The following is a 21,203-nucleotide window of genomic DNA, read 5'->3' on the forward strand; positions in this document are numbered from 1 at the left end:
AAAAAACACCATTGAAGGCTAATGACATTATCAACCCAACTGGGAAGATTGTTTTAATAAAAGTCCTGTTTGTCTTAAAGTTTAGACATTGAGTTTGAAGGGATGGTAGAAAAATATTTGTTCTATTATTGCCTCAATTTAAGGTTGGATATATGGAGCTGATCATGTGGAAGAAAAGGAAGAACTTGCAAACTTGCAATCCCAAAATGCTTTTCAGCCAATGAAGTATTTTTGAAGTGTAGTCACTGTTGTAATGTAGGAAATGAAGCAACCAATTTGCGCACAGCAAGGTCCCACAAATGGCAATGAGATAATGAAAAATAATCTGCTTTTAGTGATGTTGACTGAGGGATAAATATTGATCAGGACACCGGAGAGAGTGCCTAGGCTCTTCTTCGAAATAGTGCCCTAGGATCTTTTACGTCCACCTGAGAGGGCAAGGCAGAGCCTCTGTTTAACATCTCATCCGAAAGAAGACGCCTCCGACAATACTGCACTGACGTCTCAGTCTAGATTTGGTGCTCAAGTCGTTGGAGTGGGACTTGAACCCACAACCTTCTGACTCAGCGGTGAGAGTGCTACCACTTAGCCACAGCTGACACCTAATGTGACATTAATTTGATGTCATTGGACGATGCAAAATAATTGATGGCTATTTCACATTTGTTTTACTTAAGTCTTGCAGGCTTAATTTCAGATGTAGTGTGCCCTATTCTATATCATACCATTCACCAGGACCTCTCCTTATCTTCTCTTTGCAAATTATAAACTAATTTCCACTTTGATTTTATTTAGGTTTTTGTCATAAGAAAACCTCTCTTCATTGCACTTGATGGCTTCAGATGCATTTGACTGTTGAGATGAAGTTGAATAAAATGGTACAGAACATGCTGTACTGTACTTTAGCTAAAACATTGCTAACTAACCTAGGTTGAAATGAAAAGAAGGTTAACCCCTTTTGTTTACAATGTACTAGGGAATACTATAGGTACTATTCAACCATTATAAAACACTGGTTTGGCCACAATTGGAGTATTGTGTCCATTTCTGGTCTTGGACTATTTACTGGTCTATTCTTCAGAAAATGCAATCCAAATGTGGATAAAGTTAAGCTACTGTGACTTGGAGTTAGTGAAACTCATCCTTATATTTTAAAAAAATCAATATTTTTTCCCTTCCAAAGAATTACCTTCGCTGTGTAACTCTCTGGTGCCAGCACTTTCCTGATTCCATTTAGTGAGGTCTGTGCTTGAGTAATATTGTCTCATTTGAGGGAAATATCTCTCCAGACTGGTTTCTCTGGCTGAGGTCAGGAACTCAACTAATAGATGATTTCAGCCAAGACCTTGTGTTTAGGAGAAAAAGAAGATATAGATCTTCTGTTTTGAAAGCTCATTTTTGCCCAAAACTATGAATCTCACTTAACTCAGGGAATCACAGTACATTAACTTTTTTCCACCTCATTATTTCTTCCATTGAAAGCAATGGGAGGTCATGATTCAAGTCTTAAATGCTGTGAAGCATGAATGAAGTTGATATAAGCAGGCGACTTGACTCAGTCTGTGTCAATAGAGGAAACAAGATTAAAATTAACGAGTTTCGAACAAGACCGGAGATCAGAAGAATGACCCTAAGTTAGGAGGGATAGTAAGCAGTGCAAGTGGGAGCAGAAAATTACAAAGGGATACAGACAGATTAAATGAGTGGGCAAATCGAGTTCAATGTGGGAAAGTTTGGACCCAAGAAAGATAAATCGGAGTATTTTCTAAATGGTGAGAAACTAGGAACTGTAGAGGAACAAAGAGATTTGGGAGTCCAAGTTCACAAATCATGAAAAGCTAGTAGACAGGTGCAAAAAGCAATCAAAAAGGCTAATGGAATGTTGGCCTTTATCTCAAGGGGGTTGGAATACAAAGGTGAGGAAGTTATGCCTCAGTTGGACAGAGCCTTGGTCAGACCCCATCTTGAGTACTGCATTCAGTTTTGAGCACCGAACCTCAGGAAGGGTATTCTGCACCCCCCACCAATGCCCCCCCCCCCCCCACGGCAGCAACTCACCAAGCTTATTCCAACAGCACCTCTCTTTCCTGTGACCTCGACAACCCAGAAGGACAAGAGCAGCAAATGTTTTGGGAACACAATCATTTCCAAGTCGCACGTCATCTTGACTTGGACATACATGATGTTTCTTCATCATTGCAAGTTCAAGATCCTGGAATGCCCTACCCAGCACATTGTGGGAGCACCATCAGCATAAGGACTGCAACGGCTCAAGGAGAAGGCCCACCAGCACCACCTCTAGGGACAAACGATAAATGTGGTCTTGCCAGCGTCGCCCACATCCAGAGAACAAATATCCAAAAAAAAAAGAATTTAAGTTTACAGAAATTGAAACAATCAAATCCTCAATGGGAACAATTGTCCTGGACTACTGGGACCAAGATGGAGGATGGTCATGCCTGTGGAGGGCAGCAGATCAGCATTAAATAGTGGCAAGGGGGATGGGTAAATACTCTAGATTACTTTTGGCTTCCGGGAGTATTTATATAAAACTTTGCATCTGGAGATTAAATGATTGAGGGAGAGCCCATGATAGGGTCGATTACTCATAGTTTGTGGAAAGAACAGGCTTGATATGCCCAACAACTTTTCTCATTCATACTTTCTTGTTGTTTTCAAATCTAGTGTAAATTCACTTCCATTTTTTTTAACAAAAAGGCAACTACATGTCAAGCAAATTCTAAGCAAGTTTAATTTGCTCTACTCTGTTTAGCAGAGATGAAAAGATGCATAACATACATATGATTTTCCAATATACTAGGGAATACGGTTGAGGGTACTTTTAGTTTATATATGGGGTATTTCCAAAAATTCAAACTGATCGTGCTTAATCTGTGATTAATTGTGGATAGTGCGTACATCGAGGTTCACAGCCTTGTATAGCCCTGTCACCAAAAATGTGGCAAAGCTAACACTGTTTTATGTCAAATGATCAACTCATCATATGGTTTAGCAGATTGCCGGCAGTCAGTCATTAATACTGTGAAGTTTTACTAACACAATATGTTGTGCCCACAAAATGTTTAGACTTCATGCAGCACAAATCCATACCAGTAGAGTACGTGCTGTTTGCTCACCAGCAGGAAGACATTCCTATTCTCGATTGAAGAGTGTGTCATTTAACAAGAAATTGCATTGTTGGCAGTTGCTACAGCCGGGAATTAATCTTGTGGCCAAAAAAAAGCTGTTGGGACAAGCAAAAAAAAACAGATATATTCTGCCATTTAGCCTGAATTTGTGCTTTTTTTGCATAAATAGCACTAGCATGTATTGCTGTATGAACAAATAATGTAAAAATGGGACACAAATGACAGGTTTGACACCCAAACAATGTATAGATGTGACACTCTTACATACACACAGAACATACGTAACATACATAAAGATTATCTACTACTCATCAGTGAGACTAAATGTGAAGTTTGCTGGACCTATACTGTTGTTTTCATATTTTCATATTCTTCCCTTGGAGATTAAGATACAGCAATGGAAGGATTCACAGGCTGATTAAAAGTCTGACAGGCGAGAGGTGGTTAGTCCTATGTGGCAGAGGGGTTTTATAGGTTCCCACAACCCATACAATATTGGGGGGGAGGGCCACCCACAACCGCTGGACACCAGTATTCCATTAGATGTCAACCCAGAGTTCAGAGTAGGAGTTGTGGTCTTCACTCACCGAGACTGTCTGAAACGGGGTTTGAACTTTACTCATTCTGACTTTGAAGCGGGAACGCTACCACTAAGCCAAAGGCTCGCTCCACCTCTACCTCAAAAAGCTGTTGAGGCTGGGAGTCAATTGAACATTTCAGAACTGAGATTGATAGATTTTTGTTTGGCAAGGGTATTAAAGGACATGGAACCAAGGCAGGTAGATGGAGTTAATATACAGATCAACCATGATCTAATTGAATGGTGGAACAGGCTCAAGGGGCTGAATGATAACCTTTATTTCCTTGGGTGTCTAGTGGGAAATTTTGATTTTTGACCCCCTTTTTTGGTGTATTTTGAAGTATACCGTGATTCAGGGTTAAGGAAGGAGATTCAGAGAAAGCTAAGGGACACGGAGGGAGGGAGATCAAGAGTGTGCTCAGTGACTTTACAACTTCTCCTGTTACATGTTTATGACATGCTTTTTTATAAGTTTTTCCCTTGTGATAAGTGGTGTGAGAAGTTCTATCATGGAGTACGGCCTCATGATTGTATTTACATAAGAGTTCTGCGGCAATTACAATTAAATCAGCACTTAAGAAAAAAAATACGAAGAGACTGGGTTAGCATGCTATGTTATGGGATTTGGGATAAAATCTAACCCAGACCGATGGAATTAAAGTGTTCTGCTCCTAACTGCAGAGATTCCATGTGAAATGAATTTAGGTATTCTTGGACCAAATATGATTCGTGCCTACAGCAAAATTGCCAATCCGTTCAGAGAAGCTCTAAAATGGTCAATGTGGGAAAATGCAATCATTATTACTGATGCATTTAGAGAGTGTTGTTTTGAGTTTAGGGCTAAGGTACATTGTTGGGGCAGTGCAGAAGAAGCTTTGCTATACTTTACAAATGTCTTGGGAGGATCCTGGATCATCTGTGCCATCCCTAATTTCCAATGTTCCAGCAATGCTCCAGACAGAGCATGGAGTGGTGCATTTTGAGAAGTTTGCCTGCACCATCAGCATTTGGAGTTGGCACAGATGATCCAAGATCCTCTTGAATTGAGCAGGGTACTTGTGATATGCAATTTGTTCTACATCTGTACAACCCAGTCTGGATTGCTTGCTGCCAAAGAGGAAGAGAGTTCAAATCTCCAGTATTGATCCCCGGCTTTGATGAGCACCAAAATATAAATTTGCGAGAAAGTTAATTTTATCACTAGAGGGTGCTCTTCTGTAGAATCTTTCATTTTAATTGGTTTGCATCCCCATGAGGTTAGTCAAAACATTTTGTTCATTTCAACAAAATGAAATGGTTTTTCACAATCCAGAATGGAGTAGTCAACTGGCTGATTTACTTAGCGCTTCTTTACAATAACTTAGATTGGATTGTTCGTGGTAATCATGATGGATCAACTGACAATGAGCCAAGAAAATTAGAATAAGGGATGACACAGCAGACCAAATGGCTGAATGCCCGACCAGGTGGTTACTAGCTGGTTCTCTTAGCTGCATTATATTTCAACTCATTAGCCAACATCGACACACTTTGTAGTTCCATCTCCTGCTGGAAAAAAATGGCTTTATGTTCCTTGCTGCTTGATATGTATTCAATAATTTTTTTCACCTGAATCAATGTCTTGCTCAGCAACCTTGAAAAGAAAGAAAATATATCTTTTTCTATCTACACAGAGTTGGAGAGTGAATAGGGGAAGGGTGGGGTTGATGTGATTGAGAAAGCCTTTCAGAGATCAGAACCACCAGGAACATGGAGAAAGGAATCAGAGGGAGGAAGAAATGCACTGATGTTCCACACACAGTCGATACAGTACTTGCTTTTCAGCTTGATGTCTTGCCAACTGCAAGATAAGCATTTTATCACTGGGAGGAGGGAAGGAAAAGTTGACATATTCCAACTTGAAATACTTTCCTGAAACTTGTTCCTGAAATCTAATTTAAATTCAAACTCTGCATTTTTGTTTCTGTTGATTTGACACGTCACTGAATTTCAATGGTGTAGGCCAAATTTTGGTTATCAATCATGGTTATAGACACAGTTGAACACAGACAGATAAATGAACAATTTTATTTGTTTACGGGCCTCAATTTAAAAAGAAAAAGGGACAAAAATAAAAATCTTGACAAAGATAGACCATAATAAAGAACGTGTTCACAAAGAAATGGTAATATCCAGAAAGGTTCTCTTTTAGAATTTTGTAAAAAAAACTGTAACCCCCTTTAATTGAAGGAATATTATTCTTCCTTTGGACAAACAAATACAGGCTTATGCTTGATCAAGAGGAACATTGTATAATTAATTTTTTTAAATCATTGTTTGTCATGCTGAACCGGGAATTAGAAAATCAGAGTATCTGTGAGTTGGGACTTCAAAGATTGACTTTCCACTTGGGCAGATTGAGAGAAAGTGAGATTGTGGGTTAAGAAGAAAAGCTGGGCCACAAATTCACATGGGATGGGAAGTGTCAGACTTCTTAGCAGTTGTAATGGCCATAAACAAATCCTGTGGGTGGTATTGCAAAATAAAAATATTCTAATGTCTGCCGCATAACTCTTGTGTAGTCGTGGCTCAGTGGTAGCACTCTTGTCTCTGAGTCAGAAGGCCGTGGGTTGAAGTCCCACTCTAGAGACTTGAGCACAAAATCTAGGCTGACACTCCAGTCCAGTACTGAGGGAGTGCTGCACTGTTGGAAGTGCAGTCTTTTGGAAGAGATGTTAAAACAAGGTCCCATCTGCCCTCTCAGGTGGACGTAAAAGATCCCATGGCACTATTCAAAGAAAAGCAGGGGACTTCTCCCTGGTGTCCTAGCCAATATTTATCCTTCAACCAATACGTAAAACAGATGATCTGGTCATTATCACATTGCTGTTTGTGGGACCTTGCTGTGCGCAAATTGTCTGCAGCATTTCCTACATTACAACAGTAGCTACACTTCAAAAGTACTTCATTGGCTGTAAAGTGCTTTGAGACGTCCTGAGGCCATGAAAGGCGCTACATAAATGCAAGTCTTTCTCTCTTTCTTTTGCACCCAGCCATTTTCTTTGTTTTTGGCTACAAGAGCATAAGATGTGATCTGCTGTCTGTTAAATTCATAATTTTTTAAAGAACATTTACTCATGGAATATTTGCCCTCTATCTTTAGATTAAGATCCAATCTATCCTGAGACATATGATTGTGACATGGTGATTTGTTAGTGTGTTGATGCAGAACAATATTCCTAATTGTGTCCCATCATATTTATCTAACAGGACAAAATGTACGTGCTGATAATGGTGGATCCTGATGCCCCGAGCAGAAAAAATCCTACATACCGTCTCTGGAGACATTGGTTGGTGACTGGCATACTTGTAAGTGCTGTCTGATGATGAGTTGTGAGGCTCGATCAACTTCCTTACTATGCAGCACATCACATTTTTAAAATTTGCTTTTGAGATCTGTTTTTATGCTTGTGCTTTAACTAAGTTGTTTACAGCAGCTTGATAGCTCCATTAACAGAGTGCTGAATTCCCAACCAGCAGCCTCACATTCTGATCCCAGTATTCCCCGTTATGTATGATGCATTTATCTCGTGTCCTTGAACGTTCCTGTTAATAAACCTGGTAGAAATAGTGGTTGTTAAAATTCTAATAATCAGGTGACCCAGCTGACAGAGACACTCAGATCAGGACTCTAAGGCATTGCATTGCAATTATGGTTTTAATCCTGGAGGGGGAAGGGCATTAACCTGTTGATAGTGGATTTCTGTCTTTGCATTTGGACAAACGTCCCTGTTTGGCCCATATTTGAAACAGAACTTTTGACACATTGTACAATATATAGCTGTAACCTACCTGCAGCATTGTTTTACTCAGTACCTTTCAGTGCACCGTGCAGATTATCAGAATTATTTGGGTGTGGACATTGCTGCGGTTATTGAGACTTTGATATTGATTGGAATTGGGTATTGAATGAGTTCAAGGTATTGATTGTTGTTGGTGCTGTGGTGGAGGAGTGATGTAACAATTACATTTTGTACAAGACTGGAAAGTAACCTATGGATTCAGTAGGAATGGAGGTCATCAGAAAGTACTATAGTCTCATTTGACAAGAATCCCAAAAATCCTCCTGGAGGTGATCCACAGTACAAAACTATTGTTAAAACTGAATCCACAGGAGTCGTTTTTTTTCCCCCCAATTATATGTTTGTTTATTTTCATAGAATTTCAACCTGCATTCTGCACAGTTGCCAAGTACACTAGCAGACTGTCGTTTCACCTCTGGGACCTGGGCAAGGCAGTGGAATGAAACCTACATCTTTGTGCCTGCTTAGCGGTTCTAAGTGAAATAAGCTTGGACAGTCTCAACCCAGTTCCCAGGAGTGTGAGCCCCTGGCACAAAATTTCCAGGAAGTCAATATGAACTGGCCTTAAATTGATAATCTTAGTTCGAGGTGATAAGGATTGTGAGTGTGACAGTTGGAAAAATTCACTCTCTCTGTGCTCTGCAGAAGGTGGGATTTCGGAATGTTATTGGGTAGAGAAACTGCCATACCTAGCTGGAGAATATTTGATGCATTGCTGGGTTCTAAAATTAACAAGTGTTCCCTTCTCCTGCACTGACATTCCTCACCTTGATGAACATGAAGAAAAGGGAATTCAACAACCAATATATATTTTTCAAAAAAATGGACTTGATATCTGTGATTGTACAACGATGATTGAGAACCCACTTGTTTGTGAAATTATGGGTGAAGGTGTTCATGGAACAACCATGAAAAGTTTTAATATATTGGAGCACCAATGTACTGATACCGCATTTTCTTCCAATGTGTTTGTAATAATCTTATTTAGAAAATATGGAAGTGAAATAGATTAAGGGAAAAATGTATTTCTGTTTTAAAAATGATTTAACTCCGTGTAGCTTATTAATGTATTCAAGAAAAGTAACATATTGAACATATGGCCATTTCTATTCCTGTGAACATTTTCTCTGAAAGCTACCACAATATGATAATCATTTCATAGAAATATCCTGTACATATTGTATTTACAACACTATCTGTGTCTGCTACCACACCTGGAACTTTGGAGTGACTCACAGAATTAACATATAATGAGTTAGAATTCTGGAACCAAAATGAAATAGACTTTTTTTGTATATGTGTTTCTAGAGTTTCTTGCTGCACTGAAGGTTATGATGTTCCTGAACAGTTTATAGTTACTGTGAATCTAAAGTAAAGTCATGTGTGAAATAGTAAAATCATGTGTTTGTAATACTGTACAAATGCAATATTTATAATAGTGGTATTGTAGTGAGCATCTTAACATTATGGTGATACATTCTCACCATATGATACCACAGATCAGTCAGATTGTTGGAGAAAAATGTCAACTAACTTTCAGCTGTCTTGCTTCCTACCACCTAATCCTGTATTTTACCTATTCTGCCTATAGTTTTACTCAGTTCCCTTGACCACCCTCCCCTCCCCACAGGCGATCCAAAGTATTTCAACTCTGGCTCCCCTCCTTATCTCCCAACAAATCTTGGCCCAGAGCCACTTCATTCTTGATACTGTAAGCGATGTCTACATCCCAAAAACTCCCACTCCTGCACTCTGCTCCGCAGTACTGTATCCAACAGCCACTGACCTAACTCCCTAATATTGCAGCTGGCAAAAACTCCTCTTCCTGACACTGGGATAATGAACAATACCACAGGAGGTTCTGTAGTAACTATTAAAACCTTTTAAATACTGCAACACCTTTTTAGGTCAAGACAGAAATGAAATAATCCTCAAGAATGATTTGCTTGAAATTTCTGCTGCTGAATTGAGCAGAATTATCAGCTGTATGGAATTACAGACCATTTCTATTTCATAATGTTCCATGCATATTTTTTGTTTAAATGTAATTCTTATTTGGTATGTTTTGGGTGTGTCACTGCATTCTTCAAAGGGCTGACATTTGTTATCTACGTTTTAGCCAGAAGTGTGATTTTTTTTTAGAACAAGAGTGTAAAACCTGGGGTAAAAATCAGCTGCATATATTAAGAATAAAACTTGCAACAACTGTGTGTGCCTTCAAAAATGTGTGTTGGAGGAGGCAAATGGAGAAATCAAATGGCAGGAACCCTGCTCACCCAAACTTTATATTAGTTAAGCCTTGTGGCTAATGCTTTCTCAAAGACTAAGCAAACTTATTGGAGTAATGGAGGAATTCCTGTGGTGGTCAGTGCTTTGCAGCTGCAGAGGTTCATATTACTAGAGTGCTATACACATAAGCTTCATTGTCATTTAACTTTGCATTGAACTGTAAAATGGGGGTATAATAGTACTACAGAGTAGCGACTCTTCTGAATTTTGTCTGGGGCAGGTAACTGAAATTCTTGCATTACCTGTCTTGATCTGTTTTCAAAATGTACTGCACAATACATTTAAACATGGACTAGCAATTTTTAATGTCCTCAAATGTTTACTCTGGATGATTTTTTTTTTAAATGGAATTTCTGATTTATTTCTGAGCAGAAACTAGATTCTCCTGGAGGCAATTTGACTTCAGTATAAATGTAGTCAGCACACTGTAAACACGGAGTCCCATTTGAAACAACCCTCTGTATCCAAGCAACAGTGATCACACCAGTAAAGTGACATCAAAGCTGCTCCAGCATTCTGTCTATCTGCCTTTGAGATACAGCATTCCTTTCCATAAGGGTATCTTTGAGAGTCGTACACAATGTATCTATAATGTATACATAAACCTTGAGGTGGGCGATGCAGATATTGGTAGGACAAGGATTTGTGACCATAATTTCCCACACAATGAGTTCTTGTTCTTGTCTGAGCAATTGGGAATGCCAACATAGCTGAGGCTAGGCATACAATCACAAGGAGGATGGAAAAATAAAGGATCCTCTTAGACTGTTCTTATGCAGCCCACACTGGTCATTTCAATTGGTAGTGACAGAAGCTTGGGAGAAAGTCACCTGCCAACTTTCTTGACCAGGAAATGCCAAGTAGCACACACAGATTTGGGGAGGATTGACTGAAATGCTGAAATGGAAGAGTGAGACATCAATTTTAAAGTGGACCAAAATCAATAAAGCTAGGGGGACAAAACAAAACATGACTAGGGAGAGAGCAGACATGCATCCCGTCACTTTGGCTGGATTCAAACTCGTGTCCCAGAGTGAAAATACAGTTTACTAATCCTCTGCATCACCCAGTCTCCATGGCTTAAAAGAGTATTATTCAATGCACAAAGCATACCTGTGCATTAGAATGGTCTAAGAAACTTGGCAACGGTACTGTTGCTCTGCAAGCTGGAGTACTCAAAGACAGTTGGTCAGGAGGTTTAGAATACAATGGAATTAAACTGAAGCAAATAAGTTGATAATTGGAAAATAACAGCAGCAACTTGAGTTTTAAGTGTTTAGACCATCTTCATAAGGTTGCCTTTGGGTGCTGTAGAAGTAGTATTTATAAAAAGGAATGTGCTCTTGAGCAGATGTTTGATATTTGTTTGTGATGGAGCTATGGAAAATAACAAAAGTGGTTACGCTGGAGAATGTGATAGTGAAATGATTTTGTGTCATTTTGAGTTACATGTGAACCTTTAAATAGCTGTCAAGAATTGAGTTATTTACAGCTTAGAAGTTACACTTAAACTGCCATTGATATGTACTGTACATTTTTTGGCACCAAGGATTGCGATGCCAATGCCAATACTGCAGTGTCATTTTGCTTGTGGCCAGGTCATTGGACTATAAGTGAACACCTAGTATATTCTCTACTGGTTGAAAACATCTACCGACATTATCGTTTCTTATCATTCAGCAGAGAACTCACCATCATCACAGATGACTATCACTCACTGCGTACATTTAAGCAAGAGGAATAGAATTGAAAAGTGGAGAAGTTATGTTAAATTAGAAAGAACCTTGGTTAGACAACACTGAAGGTACTGTGAACAGTTCTGGTCTCCATATTACATAAAGGATATAGAGGCACTGGAGAAGGTGCAAAAAAGATTTACAAGAATGATATCAGAACTGAGAGGTTACAACTATGAGGAAAGACTAAACAAGCTGGGGCTCTTTTCTCTAGAAAAGATAAGCCTGAGAGGTCAACAAACAGAGGCCATTAAAACAACGAAGGGGTTCGATAGGGTAGATGTAGAGAAGATGTTTCCGCTTGTGGTGGAGGTCAAAACTAGGGGCCACAAATATAAGATAGTCACTAATAAATCCAATAAGGAACTCAGAAGAAACTTCTTTACCCAGAGAGTGGTTAGAATAAGGAACTCACTATGCCATGGAGTGGTTGAGGCAAATAGCATAGATGCATTTAAGGGGAAGCTAGATAAGTACATGAGGGAGAAAGGAGTAGAAGAATATGCTGATAGGGTGAGATGAAGAGGGGTGGGAGTAGATTCATGTGGAGCAAAAACACCAGCATAGACCAGTTGGGCCGAATGGCCTGTTTCTGTGCTGTAAATTCTGTGTAAACTTTTTTTTTCAACCTCTGCCATCTGAAACTTCATTGTGGTGGAAGTGGGCAGTGTTGCCATTTGTTCCCTATTTACACCGCCAAGAAACTGCTGGTGCGACTGCATCAGAAAGCACAGTATTGCCATTGTCCTGTAGTGGAAGTGCTGTTGTGTAATGATTTAGCAAAGTGACCTGGAATTGGTTCTCACAGAAAATCGATAACTGACAGTTGGCTGGCCTGAGGGTAAAGGCGCTTCTTCTTTGTGAATGAGATGTGTTTGGATTCTTCATCCTCTTGCAAATTTAGAGCAGGGTTGTGTTGACTGTTCTACCATCAGTAAAGTCAAGGGGTTGCAAAGCAGAAGCATTTTGAAAAGCGAAACGGGATCCAACATTACGTGCTCAAAGCCATTGAAGCTGCTGCTAAATGGATTCCCTAGTTTCATGCGTGTGGAGTAAACATTACTATATTATTAGTGATACAGATGTTCTTGTTTTTACTATCATGAATAATTACAGGTCATATAGCAATGATTAGAATGGAACAATCTGTTTAAAATATGTGACACACAGATGTTAATTTGAACAGTTTTTAACGCTCATTAGGCTGCGGATCTGTGCTGTGCATCAAAATGTACAATTTGGAAAAGATTTTTTTGTACAGTGCTGTACATTAAAATAGAAATCAGCAACCACATCCTAAAATCCCAAAAGCAAGATACATGCACGTGGAACTGTGGATATTTTGGAAGGTTAATACTTTTAAAGCTGAAGCACAATTTGCAAATCTTTGATTTATACAAAAATATATAGGCACAGCACACTTCTCTTATGTCAGGGCAGTCACTAATGTGCAAATAAAATATTATAAAGTTGTCTCTTTGGTGATGAGCTGCAGAATAGTTTTCTCTTTCAAAGTCACACAAAGCAATTTGGGCAAAGTAACCTTTCTCAAAAGTCTTGAGCTGACTTCTCATTTTTATTTATTTCAAAATGGTTATGAATTTTGTTCGGTGAGGCTCAGCCTGAAAAAGTTTGTGAACCAGTGATCAAGATCATTTGAGGATATTTCTCCTTTGTTTGGGCTTGCAGGTTGTTGAGTATTATACATTGAATTGACCTGCAACTTTGCTGCACCTGATGTCTTTAACAATGACAGTGAATAAGATGATAATGCAGAATATTGAAGAGGTGGATGAGAATAAAGAACAGTGTTGGTGAGTCATCTTTTTACATAACATTATATTACAAAGCTCATTGTTGAAGACAGCAGGCATATTGCATAAAGAAGCCACAGTGGACAGGCAGCCTCGTCATATGTCTGAAATCATAATTGGGTTTATTTATAAATACATTCTTCGATCTTGCATTTTATTCAGCGAGTTGCATTCAATGACTAAGGATGAACATCAGGCTCTGTTACTGCAAATTATGCAGTTAAGAAAGAACACCATCAACAGAAATAGTGCGCAGATGTCGGGATGAACTGAATTCATCATCAAATCCAAAGTAAACCAATCTGGATTTATTCTGATTTGTTGGTTTCCTGAATTTAACCCATTCAGCTCAACTCTGGCTAAAGATGTCACTTCTTTCAAATCAAGGTGAGTGTAAACACAAATTCCCCTATATAATAGTTGCCAGATTTACAGTTTGGACCCAGAGAGACAAGAAATGAAGTTCAGAAGGGCAACATACTCAAGACCAAGAACCTATTGAAAAATACAGATTCCAATTTTTTTCTGCTTCGAGTAACCATAACCCAATAGACATATTCCTGGAGGTTTCGACCTCCTACCTCCAACCACCCTCCCCAGTCAAACAGCCTTTTTTCCCACCTCCAATACTTTTATAACTAATAAACATCTCCAATACTTTTATAACTAATGAACAAAAGTGCTCAAAGAAAATAGAAAAAACACACAATTTCTTTAATGCTCCTATGATTTTTGTCCAGGGCTGCTTGCAGTAGTGTCCAGGAGATTAATCTTTAATTCCTCGAGACTCCAGGGCAAGCCTGGAGGGTTGGCAACCCTAAATGGAGGTGCTCTTGATTTGAGCCTATTGTAGAGGCAGCTTTACTCTCTGTCCAGCTGCGCTTTTCCTGGCACGGGAGTACTTACTGCAGAATTTGTGACAATAGTGGAAGAGCATTCCATTTCCGAGCACTGACATTCCTTACCCTGATGAGCACAAGAATTTGATTTAAAAACTTGAAACTACAAAAAAAAACCTTTCTCTGCATTCAGTTTGCGTACTATTGACAGCAGTGGACTTTGGGGGTTGATTAAGATTTTAACTTGCCAAACACTTGCATAAGTGTTTCATTTACACTTGTTTTAAATATGTTTAGCTATATTTGAGAGTATCATTTTCATAGCTGTTGATAACCTTTTCGTCCCCTCACCACATTCATTGACTATCAACTGTACAATTCTGGAGCAGATCGGTTCATATGAAAGTCCGTACATACATTCGTCACAACACAAATTAGCAGTGAAAGATCTGTACATTTGAATACTGATTAATACATTGACTAGTTAGATAAAAATGCTATGTTTTTCCCATGATTATGCTTAAATTAGAGTTCCTATAGATTGGCAGCAGGAATAATTGTAATAATTGTAATTCACATTCATAAATGAAAGCTGTCTTGTTGTGAGATCATGGTATGGTTCAGCACAGGAGGCGGCCATTCGGCCTATCGTGCCCGTGCCAGCTCTTTGAAAGAGTTATCCAATTAGTCCCACTCCCCTGCTCTTTCCCCATAGCCCTGTAAATGTTCAGCCTTCAAGTAGTTATCCAATTCCCTTTTGAAAGTTACTAAATCTGTTTTCACCACCCTTTCAGGCAGCACACTCCAGATGATAACAACTTGCTGCATTAAAAAAAAATTTCCACGTGTCACCTCCATTTCTTTTGCCAACCACCTGATGTTCTGATAGATCTGAATCAGTTTATATTAAAACTCCAGCAATCTTTTGGTTGTTCTGGAGAAGCTATATTTTAACAATCCAATGTTCTACATTGGGTAGTTTAGTTTTGTTTACCTGGAGTACAGATGAGGAATTTCTTCACTCGGAGGGTTATGAATCTTTGGAATTCTCTACCCCAGAGGGCTGTGGATGCTCAGTCGTTGAGTATACTCAAGGCTGAGATAGATAGATTTTTGGTCTCTAGGGGAATCAAGGGAAATGGGGATCAGGCGGGAAAGTGGAGTTAAGGTCGAAGATCAGCCATGATCTTATTGAATGGCGGAGCAGGCTCAAGGGGATGTATAACCTACTCCTGCTCCTATTTCTTATGTTTAGATGTTTAAATTACTATAATTAAAGTCATCATTTTCATTTATAAATTACATTAAATACAAAAAAATTCTCTTTACCCCATCAAAGTTCATTGCAATAAGTATTGTTTAACAGTATTTGGAAAGAAAATGTGATCTGCCCCAAAATGATGTGTTAATTTGCTGTTTTCTAACCATGTCCAATACCTCATAAAATATTTCCCCCAAGGAACTCTTGAGTCAGCATCAACCCTTCTCTATTTCATAGGGATTGTTGAACTCTTCTTCCTGATATGTTTACTAAATATGTATAAAGCTGCTGAAAGACTCCATCTTATTCTTGAAGCTATCCAATGGACTTCAGTGTGAATACTTAATGGAACAAATTATTTGAATAAAAAATTGGGAGTAAATACAAGATGAATTAGAAGTATGAGTTTTTTCTGTTTCACCACAAGCAAAGTATCCTGTTTATAAATTACAGTTAGAGAAAGAAAACTTAAATTTATATAGTGCCTTTCAAAACCTTATGACATCCCAAAATGCTTCACAGCCAATGAAATACCCTTTGAAGTGTGGTTACTGTTGTAATGGAGGAAACTCCATTACAAACTGAATATAAATGCTAGATAAATTTGAATTTTTGTATTTTGGCTGGTGGGCAGTGTACAGGCAATAGGGATTCATAGCATATGTTTGTATCTGTTTAGTACGGTGTGTTAGTATGGCAATAAGGGCAGAGAAATGCACAACAGTTTATTAAGGTTACCATATTTTTTTTTTTATTCGTTCACGGGATGTGGGCGTCGCTGGCGAGGCCAGCATTTATTGCCCATCCCTAATTGCCCTTGAGAAGGTGGTGGTGAGCCGCCTTCTTGAACCGCTGCAGTCCGTGTGGTGACGGTTCTCCCACAGTGCTGTTAGGAAGGGAGTTCCAGGATTTTGACCCAGCGACAATGAAGGAACGGCGATATATTTCCAAGTCGGGATGGTGTGTGACTTGGAGGGGAACGTGCAGGTGGTGTTGTTCCCATGTACCTGCTGCTCTTGTCCTTCTAGGTGGTAGAGGTCGCGGGTTTGGGAGGTGCTGTCGAAGAAGCCTTGGCGAGTTGCTGCAGTGCATCCTGTGGATGGTGCACACTGCAGCCACAGTGCGCCGGTGGTGAAGGGAGTGAATGTTGAGGGTGGTGGATGGGGTGCCAATCAAGCGGGCTGCTTTATCTTGGATGGTGTCGAGCTTCTTGAGTGTTGTTGGAGCTGCACTCATCCAGGCAAGTGGAGAGTATTCCATCACACTCCTGACTTGTGCCTTGTAGATGGTGGAAAGGCTTTGGGGAGTCAGGAGGTGAGTCACTCGCCGCAGAATACCCAGCCTCTGACCTGCTCTCGTAGCCACAGTATTTATATGGCTGGTCCAGTTAAGTTTCTGGTCAATGGTGACCCCCAGGATGTTGATTGTGGGGGATTCGGCGATGGTAATGCCTTTGAATGTCAAGGGGAGGTGGTTAGACTCTCTTTTGTTGGAGATGGTCATTGCCTGGCACTTATCTGGCGCGAATGTTACTTGCCACTTATGAGCCCAAGCCTGGATGTTGTCCAGGTCTTGCTGCATGCGGACTCGGACTGCTTCATTATTTGAGGGGTTGCGAATGGAACTGAACACTGTGCAGTCATCAGCGAACATCCCCATTTCTGACCTTATGATGGAGGGAAGGTCATTGATGAAGCAGCTGAAGATGGTTGGGCCTAGGACACTACCCTGAGGAACTCCTGCAGCAATGTCCTGGGGCTGAGATGATTGGCCTCCAACAACCACTGCCATCTTCCTTTGTACTAGGTATGACTCCAGCCACTGGAGAGTTTTCCCCCTGATTCCCATTGACTTCAATTTTACTGGGGCTCCTTGGTGCCACACTCGGTCAAATGCTGCCTTGATGTCAAGGGCAGTCACTCTCACCTCACCTCTGGAATTCAGCTCTTTTCTCCATGTTTGGACCAGGGCTGTAATGAGGTCTGGAGCCGAGTGGTTCTGGCGGAACCCAAACTGAGCATCGGTGAGCAGGTTATTGGTGAGTAAGTGCCGCTTGATAGCACTGTCGACGACACCTTCCTTCACTGTGCTGATGATTGAGAGTAGACTGATGGGGCGGTAATCGGCCGGATTGGATTTGTCCTGCTTTTTGTGGACAGGACATACCTGGGCAATTTTCCACATTGTCGGGTAGATGCCAGTGTTGTAGCTGTACTGGAACAGCTTGGCTAGAGGCGCAGCTAGTTCTGGAGCACAAGTCTTCAGCACTACAGCTGGGATGTTGTCGGGGCCCATAGCCTTTGCTGTATCCAATGCACTCAGCCGTTTCTTGATATCACGTGGAGTGAATCGAATTGGCCGAAGACTGGCTTCCGTGATGGTGGGGATATCGGGAGGAGGCCGAGATGGATCATCCACTCGGCACTTCTGGCTGAAGATGGTTGCAAATGCTTCAGCCTTGTCTTTTGCACTCATATGCAACCAAGTATGAGGGACCTGGGTGGTTGCTTTGACTCAGTCAGGGACCTCTCTTCATGCAGCTTGCACTTGTGCTTTTGCTGCAGATCCCCAAATAGGGACACCATACCATCTGGAGCAGAACCTCCAACTTTCAGATTACAGGGATTAATGTTGCTCACATGTTTTGATTGTGCCGTTGTGAAAAATGAATCCACATTTCTGCCACCACCATAACCCACGTTATGGTGCACTGCAGTCCTTTAAGACCTACTGCCTCACCATATGTGCTATGGACATAGTTCTCTGGGCAAGCTTTTCATGTGCCAGTAGCCTAATCAAATTAGGGGAGTGTCTCCCATAATAAAATTTGGCGTGGTGCACGCTCTGTGCTGCCAGTGTAGGTGAGCCTGATAAATTTTTGTCATTTTTTGCAGAATTGGGGCTTAAATCTCGTTCAGAGGGGCTGGCTCAGTGACAGCTCAAGTTGAACATTCTGATGGTTGAAGTCTATCAGTACAATCCATCCCAAATTGTAACACTGTGGCACAATATGTATTTTCCAGCATAAAGCTTAATAGCTGAAAACACAAAACTGCTTTGTACTTTATTAAAAAAACATTTTTGCAATGTGCTTTATTGATTTCTGAAAGAAATACAGTAGTTCAGTCAAAAAAGTGCATTGACCACACTTCTTCATACAAATTCTATTGCATTATTGCACAAGACATTTACAGAAGCAATGAGGGAGGTGACAGGAGCACAGTAATAATAAATGTCTGGGCTAATGTACTGTACTACTCTCAATCTCTCCATAATTATGGCTGCAGGCTTGTTGTGTCATCCACTGACTTGTTGTGTCTTTGCAATATTGTGTTCTGGAGACATGCTCTTCTATCCAGAACTATGGCGGGTCAGTAAGCTGCCTGTAACTTTCTTGGTGATGTCACTGGATCAAGGCATATGAAACGACTGCCATCTTGATTCTGGTATTCACATTCTATTAGCTAAATTTTAAAATAAAAAATTATTTGAAAGGGAAAAATAATGAATAAATCACATCAAGAAATAATTTATCTAATTGATGCAGTATGCAATGTTAGAAATGAGTAACAAGACTGTAATTTAATCCAGGAGTTGAGATAACATATTTGAGAAGGTAATCTGATTCTCTGAAATATCAAAAATAGCCTTTTACTTGCTCAAGACATCAGGTATTTTTCTCTTGTCTCAAATTTCCTTTCTCGCTTTCCTGACTCATGGTGGGATGTGGTTCCACATGCAGCAACAACTGTCCTGTACCTCAGCCAAGGGGTCATTATTTAAATATGAGCTTAGACTTTGAATTTTGGTCGGGCCATTTGGGCTATTGTAGCTAAGCTTGATGCTAATGTTCCTATATGCACACTTTCCAGCAGGTGTCACCAGATCTCGATGAAGAATGCAAATCCTGGTTTATCTTTTTAGCTGCAGCACCTTACTGTCATCCTAGTTGATATAACATAACTCAGTAGATCCCAGGGATCAAACCTGGGAACTTTTGGACTGTATGGCTCAAGTCCACACACACTTGTATGTAGAGTGCAAAACACAACTGGCAAGGTAGGATTTATAGTGTGGGCTGTGATTCATTCTCTGCCCACTAGGAAAGAGTTCTGTGCATCCATGCTTGGACACTTGCACAGAGCTCCTCTCCCACCACTGCTTTTACATATTAGGGGAAAGCAGCCAGCAGTTTCTGCTTACTTGGAACATAAAAAGGACTCATTGCTAAGTATATAAAGTGCCGATGAGCACTCTTTAAACCCAGCTTCACACCAGACAAGTTATGCTCCACTTGGTGCCAAGTCTAAACGGTATGAGACGACCTACTGGTGGGAGTCTCGCACAACCTGACTTAAGCTTGCTCAGAAGTGGGACTTGATGCCAAGTTATCAAGTCACGTCCATACTGATGCTCACTTTAAAACCGGTTTGCATTTACGCAAAAGTAGCCGCACAGTTGCAGCCTAAATTGGACTGATTTTATTAAAAAGAAGAAAAATGATCATGCTCACTTCACTGTGAAACTCTCGGTATTTGAGAAGTTAGTGTTGTAATAATGTACATAGTGGAGCAGAGTTACATAACTTACAGATGGTATATTCACTATTATTTTGTAGGTGAGATGGAAAATTACAGGAGCACTGAGAGTAGTTATGTTTTAATTGTCATATAGACATTTATTTCTATGTGTACAATACATTAAAAATCTTATGTCTGTGTGCACTTCCTGTCAACTTTTCTATTATAAATTTGAATGTCCACATTTATAACAACAAACTGGCCTTTAATGTCGTAAAATGTCCCAAGGCGCTTCACAGGAGCATTCAGACAAAAATTGACACTGAGCCAAAGAATTAGACATTATGACAGGCCAAAGAGGTAGGTTTTAAGGAGTGTATTAAAGGAGGAGAGTGCCATGGAGAAGTGTAGGGAAGGAGTTTCAGGGCTTAGGGCCTAGCCGGCTCAAGGCACTGCCGCCAATGGTGGGGTGAAGGAAGTGGGGGATGCACGAGGGCAGAATTGGAGGAATTCTGAGATCTCTCAGGGTTGTAGGGCTGGAGGAACCTAGAGATAAGGAGGGGTGAGGCCATGGAGGGATTGGAACATGGGGATGAGAATTTTAAAATCGAAGCGTTGCTGGTCCGGGAGCCAACGTAGGTCAGCGAGCACAGGGGTGATGGGTGAACAGGACTTGGTGCGAGATAGGAAACGGGAAGCCGAGTTCTGAAGGAGTTATGGAAGGTGGAAGATGGGAGGCCGGCCAGAAGAGCATTGGAATGATCGAGTCTGGAGCTAATAAAAGCATGGATGAGGGCTTCAGCAGCGCCTGGGCTGAGGCAGAGATGTAGACAGGTGGTGATATTACGAAGATGGAAGTAGGTGGTCTTAGTGATGGAGAGGATATGGGGTCGGAAGTTCAGCTCAGAGTTAAGTAGATTGCGAATAGTCTGGTTCAACCTGAGACAGTGGCCAAAATGGAATCAGTGGCTGGGCTAGGGAAATGCAACCTGTTACAAGTTCAGTGTCCTAACAACCACATGGGTGGGTGGGTTTCACTTTTCATTCTATCATGCCGAGATAAATGGGAGCTACATTGTCCGACCTCCTGTAGCCAGCTAGCACACACTCGGGTTTTCATTCTCCTGAATTAGACTGACTGATGTATGGGCTGACTGAACAAATCTGGAGTAA

The 21,203-nt window shown here is 40.5% G+C and overlaps 1 protein-coding gene across 1 annotated transcript in view; it reads left to right on the top strand.

Moving 5' to 3' along the window:
- The window catches only part of LOC137335707 (phosphatidylethanolamine-binding protein 4), a 332,391-nt gene that overhangs the window by 120,746 nt on the left and 190,442 nt on the right, over window positions 1–21,203 (top strand). The window contains exon 4 of the mRNA XM_068001006.1: window positions 6,979–7,077. Within this exon, the coding sequence (XP_067857107.1) occupies window positions 6,979–7,077 (99 nt within the window). The remainder of the gene's footprint in view (window positions 1–6,978; window positions 7,078–21,203) is intronic.

Source organism: Heptranchias perlo, chromosome 20 (genome assembly GCF_035084215.1).
Source record: "Heptranchias perlo isolate sHepPer1 chromosome 20, sHepPer1.hap1, whole genome shotgun sequence".
Taxonomy (NCBI): Eukaryota; Metazoa; Chordata; class Chondrichthyes; order Hexanchiformes; family Hexanchidae; genus Heptranchias; species Heptranchias perlo.